The sequence below is a fragment of the Vipera berus genome, assembly GCF_964194415.1.
Source record: "Vipera berus genome assembly, chromosome: 17".
Classification (NCBI taxonomy): Eukaryota; Metazoa; Chordata; class Lepidosauria; order Squamata; family Viperidae; genus Vipera; species Vipera berus.
Genome location: NC_138220.1, coordinates 4,373,129 through 4,386,246, shown reverse-complemented (window position 1 = coordinate 4,386,246; position 13,118 = coordinate 4,373,129). Strand labels below are relative to the sequence as shown.

The following is a 13,118-nucleotide window of genomic DNA, read 5'->3' as shown; positions in this document are numbered from 1 at the left end:
AAAGAAACCAGCCAGTTAAAAGAGAAATAAAAGAGAAGAAGCCTCCAAAAGTGGAATTCCAGCCGTTGAGACTCAAATGACCCAACAACAAGACAATCCCCCCTTGCCAGGTTTGTGGGCCATTCGCTTCTTTCCTTGAGTGAAAACAGCCAATAATGGAAGGAAGGAAGGAAGGAAGGAAGGAAGGAAGGAAGGAAGGGAGGGAGGGAGGGAGGGAGGGAGGGAGGGAGGGACAGACTAGCCATCACCCAGCGTGAAACAGTGGCAACTCATATTTATTACAATTATATACAGTCATATTTTATACTGGAATTCTATACATGATCACACCGAGGAGCGCGTTCCACCGTTTCCTCTCGGAGAGGAGCAAAGAAGAAGAATCTCGTTGACGCTGGTTACTGGCTTCGAGGCTCTTTTAATGAAGGGAATGGAAACCGACACCGCGGCAACACCCGAGGACGCAACGCCAGAAGACCAGGTTTCTTAAAAAAACCTGGTTTCTTTCCCCCCCCCACCCAACCAGGCCAAAGGCGGGAGGGCGGGGAGGAAGAGGAGGAGGGGGGGGCACAGACAGACCCCCCGTCAATGAGAGAAAGATGGAGGGCCCTGAAATGGCACCATTTGGGGACTGAGCCACGGAGGACCGCCTAGCGCCGCAGGGAGGAAAGGGGGGAGCCGTGCAAAGCGGGGGGTCTCCCCGGGCAAGAATGGCACCCGTGGAGAGCTGCAGGAAGCCCTCAGATCCTCTGACGGCGGAAAAGCAGGAAGAGGGAGAGAGGGGCAAAAGAAAGAGGGCAAGCGGGAAGAGGTTTCCACGGGGCTGACGTCCCCCAACTCTCTCTTGCGCACGTGGGCACCGGCAGCGGCTTCTCAGCAAAGACACCCTCCCCGCGCAAAGCGAAGTGCGGACGCCGCACCCTTTGGCTCTCCAAGCTGAACGCAATAAATAAAGAGGGTCAGCAGGGGAGGCCAGAAGCCCCCCCCCCAATGAAGGACAGGTGGAAATGAGGGGGTCCCCCCACACCCACCCACCAACTGAAACCTTTGTACTTCCTAAACAGCTGAATGAGTGTGTGTGTGTGTTAATTTGGCTGGGTTCACATAAGTCTGACTGCACAGGGAGAGTGAGAGAAGACCTGGTGTGTGTGTGTGTCTGGGGGCCTGCAATCAAGAGGCAGGGAGGGCTCGTCACCTGCCTGGCGGGCGGGATCACAAGGATGACTCGGGGTGAAGCACTGAGGGGGACAATCAGAGCCTTGGTGAAGGAGACCGAGATGGGCCGGGGGGGGGAGATCCGGTAGCGCCCCGAGCTAGTCAATTTCATTCTCGTTGCTGGCGCCTTCGGGCCTCCGCAGCTTCTCCACCTGCTCGTTGATCTGCCCGTCGCCTCCTCGCCGATCCTCCGTCTGGACAGCCTCTTCGTCCACGTGGTTGTCCTCCTCCTCCTCCTCCTCTTCCTCTATAAGGGCCTGCTCCTCCCGCTTCTCCTCTTCCCCTTGCACCTCCATCCTCACCTGACCCTTCAGGTCGATCACCGCCTCCGCTTCTTCCTCGGGGCTGGCCAGGTGGCAGCCCGCCGTGGTCCCCTCGGGGCTGTGGTTCTCCTTGACGGGCGAAGGGGAGCCGGACTCGTTGCTAACCGGAGAGATGTCGCTGCTGGTGTTGTGGTTATTGGTTACCGGGTTAGAGGGGGAAGCGGGCTTGACCGGGATCTGCCAGGAGAGGATTTTGGGAGCTGAGGGCGAGGGGGGGAACTGTCTCCTGGAGAAGAAAAAGTAAATAAAAAGTATTTTTTTTTATTTTTATTTTTTTCATTTTCGCCATTCGCATTTCATTCTGAGCCTCGTTCGGCGTCCTTTCTTTAATGCTTCCATTCCACTATTTCTTTGATATTAGTGGAACTCTTGTCCTCTGGCGAGCTGGCCGTGGCGAGCTGGCCGTGACCAACTGTCAAAGGCCCCTACTGGAGGCTGCGTTGGGCTCACAGTACAGGGCAGAATTCGGCCTTTTTCCAACTGACCTTGCAGGATTTCCTTCTTCAAACACAGTTATCCTTCTCTTCCTCCCATGTAAGAATCCTTCCCGCCCCAAACCCACTGAGCTACTCCGGACCCCCGTTTTGGAAGAAGCGCCCCCTTCTCCTCTGCATGCAAAGAAGCCGACGCCAGCCCCATTATTCACCGGTATCCTAAATGCTATCAGAAATTCAATTTGGAGACTTTGCCTTGGATCCCGTGTGACCCCGGCCTCCCGCTTTGCAGCCAGCCAGCCAGGCAGGCAGGGCTTGGCTCTGTTTATTTATTTTAAGAAATATATTTTCCAAGAGCACTTATCTTCCCCCAGCTGCATTAGCACACCAGCCCCGCGCATCGCCAGCCCTACTGACAATAAATGAATTTTCTCCTTAATGACGAGATGTCCTCTCGCGGACACCCAGATACAGCACGGCTGCCCTTGTGCCGCTCGCCTTGACGCGGCTGGCAGGAACTGAATATTGAAACGGGGGTGGGGGGGGCGGTGGGAAGGAAGGGGGCTGTCTTGCCCCCCCCTCTCTCCTCCCTCGCCGTCTTCTTCCCCTGCGAGAAAGTCCGTGTGATAAAAGAAGTTGGCCAACAACAAAGGACCCCTTTTTGAACGCGTCCCCCCCTCCCAAGGTGCCCTCGGCCCCAGGAGAGGTGGCTTTCTTTTTTTTTTTAGCCTTGCTGTTAAAATGTATTAAACATTTTAAGAAACTGCACTGCCTTTTTGTGTGTGTGTGTCGTGTGCTCCTTCTGGAGCAAAAAGCACCTCAAAGGAGAGAGAGAGAGAGAGAGAGAGAAAGAGAAAGGAGAGAAAGCAGAGAGAGAGAGAGAGAAAGGAGAGAGAGAGAGAGAGAGAGAAAGGAGAGGGAGAGAGAAAGGAGAGAGAGAAAGGGGAGAGAGAGAGGAGAGAAAGCAGAAAGAAAGGAGAGGGAGAGAGAGAGAAAGAAGAGAAAGGAGGGAGGGAGAGAGAGAGAGAGAGAAAGGAGAGAGAGAAAGGAGAGAGGGAGAAAGGAGAGAGGGAGAAAGGAGAGAGAGAAAGGGGAGAGAGAGGAGAGAGTAAAAGGAGAGAAAGCAGAAAGAGAGAAAGGACAGAGGGAGAGAGAAAGAAGGGAGGGAGGGAGGGAGGGAGGGAGAGAGAGAGAGAGAGAGAGAGAGAGAGAGAAATTGAAGGGCCTCCATATTTGGACATGAGTCCCGATGGCTCAATGGCTCCCACCGTCGGCCTGGGATTGACTCTTCAGCGGAAAAAAAATCCATGATTGGACCAAATCTCATTAATTACTTTAATTAGAGGGAAACGGCGAGCGGAGGGGTCCCTGAGGATCATCTACTCCAGCCCAGTTAATTAAAGTAATCCAGGGCTGTAACATTCCCTGATTCCGTAGGCCTTCTAGCCAAGCATCCTTGTTCCTTGGCCTACAAAATGCACGCTGCTTAAATTCCTTTGAAAGGTGGCTAGCCTCGCATCTTGTGGCACAGAGTTCCACAAGGCAAATTCTGTGCCCTGGGTTTCGATGGGCATCTGATTTGTTTTAAAATGGTTTCCATCTCAGAGAGACGGACCATTTTAACCCTCATCCTTTGAGGACTCGCTCGGGAGCCCCGAAGCAGAGTATATATATATATGAGCTGCCACTGCTGTGGCTACTGCCTGTAGATGGCCTTGGGCTAGGCCAGGGGTCTTCAAACTTGGCCCTTTTATGACTTATGGACTTCACCTCCCAGAATTCCTCAATCAGGCATGCTGGCTGAGGAATTCTGGGAGTTGAAGTCCAGAAGTCATCAAAGGGCCAAGTTTGAAGATCCCTGGGCTAGGCTGAAACAGGAAATAAGATTTGTCCCGTGTCTGGGACTAAGCAAGTGTATTCTGAATGCTTAACAAACATTTAACACATATATGTATATATATGTATATCTCTAAAGTAACCGGATGAGTAAATTATTCTTAGAGGCCTCTTATAAACTGCGCAAAGCCACCGAACGGGTGGCGTAAAAAACCCGAATGGATGGATGGAACGGCGGCACCCGTAGAGCTATTGTGAAGAGGTTGTGCGGAAGGAAGGGCGCGGAGGAGGCAGACGTTTGAAGCGAGTCTGTGAATTGTGTCTTCGAAGGATGGAGCCAGAGGAGTTATTTATTTATTTTGTTGGATGAAGGTGTGGCTCCTGTTCCCTCGTCCCCATCTCTTTCCTTACCTGTTCAGGAGGAGACCTTTTAACGAATAGATCTCCGACTTCAGATCATTGATACTCTGAGATTCCAAAATCCAGTTGGTCGATGTGGTGGCCTAAGAGGCAAAAAAAAAAAGTAATGATTGGAGTCAAAACCCAGGGGGGAAAAAAAAATTCTCACTTAAATGATACAACCTCAATCGTGTGTCCAGCAGTGCCTAACTTTCCAGGGAACTTCATTTTAAAAAAATCTACATTTCCCCCACCCCCCAGAGGTGCCTAACACCAATAGGCCCCTGTTCCCTTTTTATCAAAAGCCAAAAGAGGTGGGTGGTGTGACTAAGGGGTTGGTAATGCTTTGTGGGACCGTATAAATATGGAGAGAAAAAAACATTCCTTTGAAAGGTGGCTACCCTCGCATCTTGTGGCGCAGAGTTCCACAGGTGAATTCTCTTGCCTTCACCGGCTTTAAAAGCAAGGATTGGATGGACATGTTTCGTGGTGGTTTAATTTAAACCCCCACCTCCTGGTCCGGCAAGCAAAGAGAGTTATGTTTTGGGGGCCCTTTGTGGACTTACAGAAGCATCTCTTGTGTTTCTAATCCTCCGACAGAGGTGATCTTAGATCACAGGTTGCTAGGCAGATTAAACGGGAAGATCACCTCTCTGGTATAGGAGGGTTACCAACTCCAGGTTGCCCTTGATTTGCAACCACTGGTTTGGTGGTTTAGCTTGAAGAAAGTGGCAAAGGAGCGTTTCGCACACTTAGGGAACCACTGGAGCATCCCCAGGGTCACCTGACCGAAATTCAGATGCTTAGCAACTGGCATGTACTTTACGACGGTTGCAAGGGCATCCCCTTTTGCAACCTTCCGACGACGAGCGAGTCAAGGGGGAAGCCGGATTCCCCATTGCGTCACTAACTGTAACAAGTGCAGCGATTCACTTAACAATGTGGTAAGACAGGTCGTAAAATGGAGGGGAGGGGAGAAAGTCCCTTAGGAACGGTGGTTTCTAAGAAGCACTCCACTTTGCCAGATGCTTCCTGTAAGGCTAAACAGCTGGCTCCGGAGCCTGCTCTGGCTGGCATTGTCGCAGCTGGCAAACGCAGGCACAGATGTGATCCCTGGGGGGGAATGCCAGATCTCCCCCCCACCCCCACCCCCTCGCAGCCACCGTTTTGGCTGTCCCGGCCCTTTTGTAGAGCTACCCGAGTACGTTAAGGAGACAGCTTCCCACTGGCTGGCCTGCCCAAGGCACATCTGGCGCCAGATGCTGGAGGGTTTCCGAAAGACAACCCGACATCTGGGCCTTTTAAACACAGGCAGAAAGCAGCAGACGCACACAGCGAGGGGAAGATTTGTACATCTGGGGCTTGGCCTGAATCTTCTCCTTCTCTCTCCCACCCCCCCCATCCCTTTTTTAAAGACTGGGGTGTAGATTCTTTTAATTGCTTCAAGCCTCCTTTTTTTAAAAAAAAAATTCTTACATGCCGCCAGTCATTTGAAAAAAGGGGATAGGAAAACGCTCGGCTGCAGCTGAGAAAACTCTTTATGACTTTTCCTGTTTGTTTTTACTCCAGAGCTGATGGGTTCAGCCAACTCTCTCTCTCTCTGCATGCAGAAAGTTTCTGATCACAGAGCGGAGTGCTGCTATATTAAGAAGTGTGTGTGTGCGCGCGCGTGTGTCTGTGTGCGTAAGGGTGTGTGTGTGTGTGTGTGAAGACTTTTGAACTTTCCCCCCATCCTTGAAGCCCCATGCTTTTTCCTTAAAAGCATGACATGTGCTCTTAATAGTAACACTTCAGACCGAAATCCTGCTTCCTGCAGGCCACCCAAGTCAGCTAAAAAGTGGGGGGGGGGGGGCATGAAATAAAACATGAAAGAGGGTTTCCTGGCTTGTGGGTGCTCTGGGTATCCCCGCTGCCTGTTCTACCGCATCCGGCCCCACGGACCAACTTCTAAATGATAATAATGATAGTAATAGTAATAATAATAACAATAACTACTAATACTACTTCTAAATGATGATGATAATAATAATGATGAGGATGATGATGGAAGGGGCCTTGGAGGTCTTCTAGTCCAACCCCCCCGCTCAGGCTGTCCACTCTCTTCTTAAAAAACTTCCAGTGTTGGAGCATTCAGAGCTTCTGGAGGCAGGTTTGTTCCACTGGTTTCATTGTTCCGACGGTCAGAAAAAAACGGTCAGATAGGAGGTTAAGGGGACCACTCAGTGATTTTTTTCGGTGTGGGGGGGGCTGTTTCTCCACTAAACCCATCCCCAGATTCCCTTGGGACTTTTTATGTCGGCCCTGGCAGTGAGCTAGACTGCTGCCGAACGTGGAGGTTTCGTTCGGCCTGTAGGCTACAAGGAAGGGCCCGCTTGCTCTTTCTGGAACTTTTCCAGCCGTCTAATTGGGATTCGGGACGTGTGTGTGTGTGTGTGTGTGTGTGTGTGTGTGTAAATGGCTGGAAAGATTGTAGGTCGGTGGGAAAGCGAGGTACCTTGGAGGTAGCCAGCTCCTGCGTCAGATCCTGGATCTTCTGCTGCTGTTGAATTAGCAGCTCCTGGACGGAGGCTAAAGTGGTCTGGAGCTGAGTCACTGCGCAAGGAAAGAGGAGAAGGGTGATTAAATTAGGGCAGGCATACAAGGTGGAGGGGGGGGGAGAAAAGAGGGAGAGATTCCTCGAACGCAGAGCTCGGCAGATTTCACCCCCCCTCCCCAATTTCTCGCACGTCTGATTTATGTCCCGGCTTCCACTTCCTCTAACTGCTTATAATTTATCAGGAGCTCCCGCCGCTGCATAATCTACCTGCGGCTGTGTCTAATCTTCCCCCGGTCCTACTTTGTCTCCCCTTTGTATAGATGTCGGTAGCTGGCAGGGTGGCCGTCTGAAACCTCTCCCTTCTCATTAGGACCGCCGGTGATTTGCACGCTTGCTCTGAATGGCGGGGGGGGGGGCGGCCTCAGGGTAATTTATCTGCCTCCAGGGCAGGCCGGGGAAATCCGCTGCGCTGGACGCCCAGGCTGGACGCTGGGGGCCAAAATGCGGCAGAGACCTGGCCCCAGCTGGACAGCGGAGATTCCCCCCCCCCCCCCGGAGCCCACGGCAGGATCTGTCTTCGTCATCCAGAAAGACTAATGGATCTTTCCTTCCTTCCTCTCTCTTTCTCTTCCTTCCTTCCTCTCTCCTTCCTTTCCTCCCTTCTTCCTTTCCTCTTTCTCTTCCTTCCTTCCTTCCTTCCTCTCTCCTTCTCTTCCTTCCTCCCTTCCCTTTCTCTTCCTTCCTTCTTCCCTTCCTCTCTCCCTTCTCTTCCTCTCTCCTTCTCTTCCTTCCTTCCTCCTTTCCTTCTCCTTCTCTTCCTTCTTTCTTCTCCTCCTTCCTTCCTCTCTCCTTCTCTTCCTTCCTTCCACCCTTCCCTTTCTCTTCCTTCCTTCTTCCCTTCCTCTCTCCTTCCTTTCCTTCCTCCCTCCCTTCTTCCTCTCTCCATCTCTTCCTCCTTTCCTTCTCCTTCTCTTCCTTCCTCCTTTCCTTCTCCTTCTCTTCCTTCCTTCCTCTCCTTCTTCCTCCCTCCCTCCCTTCCTCTCTCCTTCTTCCCTTCCTCTCTCCTTCTCTTCCTTCCTTTCCTTCCTCCTTTCCTTCTCTTCCTTCCTTCCTTCCACCATGGAATGCACAAACCGTCACCTGTTCGACTCTGCCTCTCTTCTCCAAGCTAGACTCATTTAAGTCAGATGCTTTCTCCCCCCCACCCCCCCCTGCACAACCCAAGGTGGCTTTCCAGATCAAACTCAGGCTGTTTGGGGCATTCTGGGAGTCGAAGTCTCCGAGCTGCCAAACCCTCTTTCTAGATGGGGTAGGAGGGTGCTCAAATGCCGTGCGCCACAAGGCAACCCATCCGGGGAGGCGGGGAAGCGGGTGTCCCAATTCAGCCAGGGTAGGCTTAAGGACTCTCCAAGGCCGAAATGAAAGCTCAAGACGTGTTGGAGAAAAATAGCCTTATTGGTAAGAGGGGTGTGTGTGTGTGTGTGTGTGTGGGGTGGGGTGTTTTTTCAAAATTATAACTGGGGAGTCCCATCCAATAACCAGGCTTGTAAAGAAAACATTCCACTAATCTAGGCCATCTGATGGGGCTTGGATAATAAACAGTGCCCCTGCAGAACCAATAACGGAGAAGGAGGAATGGGCCATACAGACGCTTCCATAATTACAGACATTTCCTGACCCGTGCTGAAGTCTTGGGAGGAAAAAGGTGACTTCAGAATGAAGAGAAACAGGTGCCACTTTCATTATATCTATATATCTATGAGGGTGTGTGTGTCTGTGTGCGCGCGTGAAACCCAAACCCCCCGACCCCCCAAAAAAGAATATACTCCCAAGAAGCAGAAATTAAAAATGAACTTTACAGCCCTTACGAAAGGCTGTCATTTTATTCCCCTTATTAATATTCTGAGGTTGGGAGCCTTTCGGTAAAAACATAATTAATTGAGGCCGCGCCGACAGTAAACAAGCAATTTCAAATTAAACCGAAATGACGGCGGCTTCATTTGCAAATGTGAACAGATTTGCCAGAGCAGATAAATGAAGTCGCCACATAAAGTGAGGCTGTGGGGGGGGGGGGGGAGAGAGAGAGAGAGAGAGAGAAAGGTTGGGGGGAAAGGAAGGAAGGGGAGGGGGTGCCAGGGGCAGGAGCCGGTGGGACTATTAATCTCCTTACCTGTCTGTGTCACGCTGCCACTCATTTCGGACATGTTTGACTCAATCCTCTGCAACTGTTTCCTGTCTTCCTTACCCCCCACGATCAGGGGAAGCAGATATTTCTACAGAAAAAGTGGGGGGGGGAAAGAGACCAAAAAAAAAAAAAAGGAGTGGGTTCAAACTTCAGGACAGGCTACCCAAATTCCCAAACTGGTGGGAGGAGAAGGCAGAGGGGAGGGAGGCAGTGGCAGGAATGCAGCCCTCCCATCACAGTTGGCTTCGAACTCAAGGTAACGGCATTCCATACTATTTTTTAAAAATAAAAAATAAAATCATGTTTTATTGGGCGAGTCCAAGCACCAAGACGTGAAAGCCGTGGGAAAGTTCCTTAATTGAGGTTTTGGCACCATACTGATAACGAAGACGCCGTTTGGAGGACAGGCCGTTCCATCCCGATTGAGTAAAGGTCCCAGATCTCTGCTTTCGTTTCTCCTCTCGCTGTGCAAACTGCAACTAGCCAAGATTGCCGCCGCGGATTAGTCCCTGCCAAATCTAGGGTTAGCAGCTCTTGAGATCAAACTCGAAGCCGATTTTAAAGGCCAGCCAGAGAAAGAAACCATCTTGGTTAGGGCCTCTTTGTCAGAATTTCGGCGCAGCTTTGCAAGCGGTCACCCCGCCCTCGCCAATAATTTAGATATTTGGATAATTTAGTTTAGAAAAGGGAGCGATTTAGCTCTTCACCTAGAGCAGGGCTCTTCAAACTGGGCCCAAGTTTAATTTAATTTAATTTAATTTATTGAATTTATATACCGCCCTTTCCCGAAGGACTCAGGACGGTTTACAGGGTATAATTTTTAAAACATTAATACAAAAATTAAGACCAATTTAAAAAAGATTAAACTAAGTCCCTGCAACATGTAAAACCCCAGTTAAAACCCAATTAAAACTCAGCCTGAGCCGGAAAGCTCGAAGAGCCAGGTCTTCAGGTCTCGGCGGAATGATCGATGTTGATGACTTGTGGACTTCGACTCCCAGAATTCCTCAGCCAGCCAGGCACGAGGCATTCTGGGAGTTGAAGTCCACAAGTCATCAAAGGGCCAAGCTCTAGAGCTGTCCTTACAAGATGCAGAAAGAGTGTTTTAAAAGGTAATTCTTCAAGGGAGTTTGCTACGACGTGAAAAAAACAAACACGCACACCAAGGGAGGTTGCCTAGGGCTAGGAAATTACGTGCTGCACTTTTAATAATGCAGCTATTTGGTTTCGGCTATGTGTAGGAATTTGCATAGCCCTTAACACTTTGTGAATGAAAATGGGGGGTGGGTGGGTGGGAGACAGAGAGAGAAGGGGCTCCTTATGACACCCAGAGACACCAGCTTTACTTCTCCCCACTATCACAACCACACAGCAGTGCATTGAATTCAGGGGCCCGTGTTCCCAAGAGCGAGCAGGTACCCAGGCCTGCAAACAGTAGTTGTTGCTACAAAAAAAAAAAAAAAAGGATTTGAGAAAAGGTTGACTTGTAGAATTAGCTGCTTCTATCTTCAGCTGATAAATACAGAGGCGTATCGGGGAAGAATTGTCGGTGTGATCGATAGGTACAGGAAGAATCCAGGTGAGTTAGGCGTTGAGGATGCTCAGCTCCTGGCCCGGCCCTCCCAATATGACAATAATAAAAAGATTTCCGTCTTTACAAGAGAGGGCAAGGTGGAGGAGGCAGGCTGGAAATGCCCACGAAGGGGTCTTGCTAAGAGGCCTGTCTTTTGATGCCTGCTAGGCAGGACGGTGGAAGGAAAAAAAAACACAACCCAGGTTGAGAAGCTGAGTAAATCGGAGTCGCTTACCTTGTAAAGCTGGTGGAAACCAATTGCAAGGCCAGTCATAATAACTGCCAGGGCCCCGTAGTCTCTCCATCTGGAGCTCGCGGGACCTGGGGAAGGCGGCAGGCAAGGAAATTAAATAAATCAGATAAATCAAATAAAATAAATCAATGAACCCCCCCCCCCCAGCTTCTTAAGCGTTTAAATCGTCCCGTTCAGAAGGGAGAGGAATAGCTTAAGATCGTCTTCGGGGTTAGGGTGGAGACCCGGTTTTGGGGGGAGGGTGGGCGGGAAGAAAAAGGTGTGTGTGTGTACGGCTAGCCCCCCCGACTCGCAAGCATTTGTTCAGTGACCGTGCAAAGTTGCAATGCTCCCGCAGAGTGCGATTGAAGGCCGGCTTTTTACACTGACGGCCGTGGCGGTCTCCCCGCGGTCAAGATTCGGACGCTTGCTCGCTTAACGAACGGAATTTTCCTCTCAATTATGAGCGTAAGCAGAGGACTGGCTGTATTCCCGTCTCTCGCTAACATCTACCTTGATCAGGGCCAGGTGAACTCAAAGGAAGGAGTTACTCCTGGGCGTCTGAACTCAAAGGAAGGAGTTACTCCTGGGCGTCTGAACTCAAAGGAAGGAGTTACTCCTGGGCGACTGAACTCAGAGGAAGGAGTTACTCCTGGGCGTCTGAACTCAAGAGGAAGGAGTTACTCCTGGGCGTCTGAACTCAAGAGGAAGGAGTTACTCCTGGGCGTCTGAACTCAGAGGAAGGAGTTACTCCTGGGCGTCTGAACTCAAAGGAAGGAGTTACTGCTGGGCGTCGGAACTCAGAGGAAGGAGTTACTCCTGGGCGTCTGAACTCAGAGGAAGGAGTTACTCCTGGCTGTCACCGAAGTTTGACAATTGCTCTACGGCCAATAATTTGGGGTTTGGACTCCAGCAAGGCTGCTCTCCACGGCTTTGCTCCACGGCTTTGACCTCCAGAAAGACGCCCCCCCCAAAGACCCTCACCCAACCCCACCCGCGTTGGCCTCTCTCGCCCCCTTCTTCCATCTCTCTCTCTCTCTCTCCCCGTTCCCATCATGCTCCTGCTAAAAACATTTTATTGCCCCTCGGTTTTCATTATTAATGAAAAGGGACCAGGATGATCTTTCCGGAAAGTTCAGAGAGTCTATAAAGAGAAGGTGCCGAAATGCCATTTTGCGCATTTTTCGGGAGGCGTGAAATAATTTTGTCGTGTGGCAAAAAAATTTAAAAAAAAAAGAGGCCGAGGAGAAAGGGAAGAATTAATTTTAAGGGGGGGGGGGAGAGGAGAATTTGCCATTTGCTTTCCTGGCTGCAACGGTGGGTGGGTAGTGGGGGGGGGAGAATCAAGTGGATTCGGGGCTGGGGGCTGCCATATAAGCCACTTCTGCAGGCTTCGGGGTAAAACGTGTGAAGGGAGGCTGATTTCTGTGGCCACTGAAGCACGTGGGACTCGAGCGACGCCAAGTTTTCGGAGTCCCCAAAAGAAAAAGGTTTACTTAATTGTAGTCAAGCGCGGTTTTTTTCTTCATAGCTGGCAGCTTGAAGAGGGGTGGGCTTCAACTCCCAGGATTCCCAGGCCAGCCTCGCCATCTTCTAGCTGCCAATGTTGGAAAAATAAAAATAAAAAATAGCGCGGTGGACATCTTCTAAGTCCATTTCTCATATTTGTATTGACTTTCTTTTAAATGCCCTGTAAACCGCCCTGAGTCCTTCGGGAAAGGGCGGTATATAAATCTAAATAAATAAATAAAATAAATAAATATCGATGCAGAGGCTCGGCTGAAAAGCAAAATGGGTCTTTCCAAAGCTTCAACCCTGCACATCAACACGGGTGGGGGGGGAGAGGGAAATTAAATCATCATCATCATCAAAACAGCAACTCGGGGTACTGTCGGAGGTGCCTGGGTGAGTTAACTTTCTTCCAGGAAAAAAAAAAAGGATAATTCTGTCTGACTGTACGCACGCTGGGCATGCTTAAAGGGACAAACGTCACCGGATCGATGCCCGCTTTGTAGGACCAAGCGACTATTTTGAGATTTGGAAAGATGGTTTGCAAAAGACACCTGTTTCCCTCCGAGGCAATCTCTGTCGGGAAAAGGCCATAAAAATTCAGGCCAACTTGAGAACGCTTTTCTCACACACCTTTGGCTAAGCTTGTAAGCCGCCCTGAGTCTTCGGAGAAGGGCGGGATATAAATGGAATTAAAATAAATAAAATAAAATAAAAATAAGGAACTCCCCAGAAATTCTATGTAATGAAGCGGGTTGGGGGGGAAAGACCATATAAATCCCATTTCATACGTGCCAATAACAGATTTATTTATTTATTTATTTCCCCTTCCTCCTCCTCCTCCTCCTCCTCCTCCAAGTAAAAGGGAATCGCTTTAGG

General features: G+C 50.3%; 1 protein-coding gene across 4 annotated transcripts in view; it reads right to left on the bottom strand.

Moving 5' to 3' along the window:
* Positions 1-509: 509 nt before the first annotated feature.
* The window catches only part of PEX14 (peroxisomal biogenesis factor 14), a 75,955-nt gene continuing 63,346 nt past the window's right edge, over positions 510-13,118 (bottom strand). For all 4 annotated transcript variants that reach the window (XM_081341604.1, XM_081341603.1, XM_081341601.1 and 1 more), the window contains 5 exons: positions 10,734-10,819; positions 8,911-9,013; positions 6,699-6,796; positions 4,217-4,308; positions 510-1,761 (listed from right to left, as the gene is read on the bottom strand). In XM_081341604.1, the coding sequence (XP_081197730.1) occupies positions 1,311-1,761; positions 4,217-4,308; positions 6,699-6,796; positions 8,911-9,013; positions 10,734-10,819 (830 nt within the window). In that variant the 3' untranslated portion in view covers positions 510-1,310. The remainder of the gene's footprint in view (positions 1,762-4,216; positions 4,309-6,698; positions 6,797-8,910; positions 9,014-10,733; positions 10,820-13,118) is intronic.